The 3,062-nt window shown below is 40.2% G+C and overlaps 1 protein-coding gene across 1 annotated transcript in view; it reads right to left on the reverse strand.

The window, feature by feature from the left end:
- CTSE (cathepsin E) overlaps positions 1–1,708 on the reverse strand; it is a 14,939-nt gene extending 13,231 nt beyond the window's left edge. The window contains exon 1 of the mRNA XM_069074701.1: positions 1,644–1,708. Within this exon, the coding sequence (XP_068930802.1) occupies positions 1,644–1,708 (65 nt within the window). The remainder of the gene's footprint in view (positions 1–1,643) is intronic.
- Positions 1,709–3,062: the final 1,354 nt, after the last annotated feature.

Below are 3,062 nucleotides of genomic sequence, written 5' to 3' on the forward strand. Positions count from 1 at the left end.
TCTTTCTTTCTTTCTTTCTTTCTTTCTTTCTTTCTTTCTTTCTTTCTCTCTTTCTTTCGTAAGCAATTGGGGTTAAGTAACTTGCTCAAGGTTACACGGCCAGTTATTTCTGGGTGTGGTGCTAAGTATCTGAGCCTGGATACGATCCCAGGTCTCCCAACTCTGAGGCCAGCACTCTTACTCAGTGCGCCACCTACCTTTCTTTGTTTCTTTGTTTCTTTCTTTGTTTCTTTCTTTCTTTCTTTCTTCCTTCCTTTCTTTCCTTCCTTCTTTCTTTCTTTCTTTCTTTCTTTCTTTCTTTCTTTCTTTCTTTCTTTCTTTCTTTCTTTCTTTCTTTCTTTCTTTCTTTCTTCCTTTCTTTCTTCCTTTCTTCCTTTCTTCCTTTCTCCCTCCCTCCCTTCCTTCCTTTATTAAAAGCTGCTATGTGCAAAGCACTATTTTAGGTACTAAGAATACAAAGAAAAAAAAAACAGTTCCTGCCCTCAAGGAACTTGGGTTCTGCTGGAGGTCTTATAACAAAAGGAAAGAACTGGAATGTCTCCAGACATTGCAAGACCTAAATTCAATTAAACAAACATTTATTAAATTCTTGCTCTATGCAAGCCACTATGCTGGGGATACAAAGGCATAAAAAGCAGCAGTCCTACCCTTGAGGAAGTTCTATTCTACCAGAATGAGTAATTTAATTATTCAAAAGTGAAAGGCTGTCCAATTTTCTATATTTAGGGAAGGCAGAGAACTCCCTGGGACAAAGACTGCAGACTAATCGACTTTTAAGGTCTTTTGCCGATGAAAATCCTATGAAGTTTCTTGGTGAGGCCATATGAGTGCTTTGAGTTATAAATTACTGAAGAATTTTATAGAATCCCAGAACTGAATGGCTAATATGGAAATAGGTTTCACATGATTGCACATATAAATCCTACATCAAACACAGATGGGGAAGAGGAGGGAGGGAAGGAGAAAATTTGGCCCTCAAGATTTTTAAACGAATGTTAAGATTTGTCTTTACGTGTAATTAGAAAAAATAAAATACTATTTTTAAAAAGACTCTCAGAGTTGGAAGGGGACATCAGAGGTCAAACATTCATCCTCCACCTGAATCAGGAATTCCATTTACAATATTTTCAACAAGCTGTCATCTGGCCTTTGCCTGACGATATCCAGCAAGCAGGAACTCACTTTCTCCTGAGTTATTTCCCATCAACTACTTAAGAAAAGGATCATCTTATTTGTCTGAAAGGGTAAACCTGCAGAGGCAGGAGGATGGATAAGTTGACCTTTAGAGAACCCACTGGTTATTTAAGGCATAGGATGGAAGAGACCTTGGACATCATCTAAGCTGACCCCCTCCCTCCCATTTTATAGATGTGGAGACTGAGGTTTAGAGAAACCAACTTGACAAAAGTCACACAAGCATAGACAGGATTCAGACTCAAGTTCTCTGACTCTAAACCCATTGCTCTTTCCGCCACAGCATTCTGCCTCCTGTTCTAGATAACATGACCCATAAGCTGACCTCTGGTCAGTCAGGCTTTTATGAAAATTTCCTCACCACCATTTCCCTACCAGTCTTTCCCTCTAAGCAAAGTCAGAGGGAACCTCTGATTCCCCTAAATAGAGGGCCAAAGCAGCACGCTTACCTGAGTAACCCTTGGACCAATTCCAGGCCAAGCAGCAATTGCAGCAAAAGAAGGAAAATTTTCATCCTGGTTCCCCTGGCTCTGACTCTACCACTCTCTCAGTGGCTTCTTGGAATCCCTCCTTTCTGTTCTCACAAGAGGCAGTAAAAAAGCAAGTTTTACCTCACTCAAGCAAGGCCAACCCAACCCAGATTTGAGGAGCTGCTGATAAGGTCCCCGAAAGTCAATAGCAGTGGAGAAAAGGTAAACAGAGGGCATGTGTAATAGGGCGGTCCCACTTTCAACCATGGCTCAGTTACTTCCCTGAATGGGAAGGGCATGATTGGAATGATAGAGGACTCCCTTTACCCAGATTTGGGGTCCATTCGTTTTTATATCAGGAATGGACTGTTGGCTCACTTCCAGAGACTGGCAAGTTACTTGACCAAAACAAGGGTTTTCAGTGAAGGGAACTGCGCACCATATTACATGGGGCCTACTTGTCCTTGAAGACCTTGCCAGGTTTCAAAAGAAAGGAGACAGAAATACAATCATTTGCCATTGCTCGTCACAAACATGGGAGAGGAACCCAGCAGATCTACCACCAACATTGTAAAGAATGGGAAGAACACAGTACAGATGTCACTGTTGTTCTTCAGTCATTTCAGTTGTATCTGACCCTTCGTGACTTAATTTTGAGGTTTTCTTGGGAAACACACTAGAGTGATTTGCCATTTCCTTCTCCAGCTCATTTTACAGATGAGGAAACTGAGGCAAACAGGATTAAGTGACTTACCTAAGGTCACACAGCTAGTGTCTGAGGTCATATTTGAAGTCAAGAAGATGAGTCTTCCTGACTCCAGTCCTGGTACTCTGTCCACTGCACCACCTGGGCAGTGTGGTCTAGTAGAAAGAGCACTAAGCTGTGAGCCAGGACATTTGAGTTTCCATCCTACTTGTGTATATAACAGTAATCGACATTTATATAACATAGACTATCTTATTCATTCTTACAACAATCCTATGAGGTGATAGTATTGTAACTATTTTACCAGTATTGTTGTTACTATTTTCAGATGAGTAAACTGAGGCTCAAGGGCTTAAGTGACTTATTAGTTTATCAATATCCATCCATCTATATATCTACCACCTATCCATCTACCACTATCTATTCATCTATCAATATTTATCTCTATCAATCTATCATTTATCAATATCTATCCATCAATCAATATCTAGCAGTCATCTATCTATATCTATCCATCTCTCAATATTTATCTTTATCACCTATCAATCTATCATCTATCAATATTACCCATCTATCACTATCTATCTATCTATTCATCTGTCCATCCATCATCTATCCATCCATCACCTATCTCTCTCTCTATCTATCCATCCATCCATCCATCCATCCATCCATCCATCCATCCATCCATC

The sequence above is a fragment of the Petaurus breviceps genome, unplaced genomic scaffold (genome assembly GCF_028583685.1).
Source record: "Petaurus breviceps papuanus isolate PSGF00001 unplaced genomic scaffold, PetGlider_PUasm1.0 90895, whole genome shotgun sequence".
In the NCBI taxonomy this organism is placed as follows: Eukaryota; Metazoa; Chordata; class Mammalia; order Diprotodontia; family Petauridae; genus Petaurus; species Petaurus breviceps.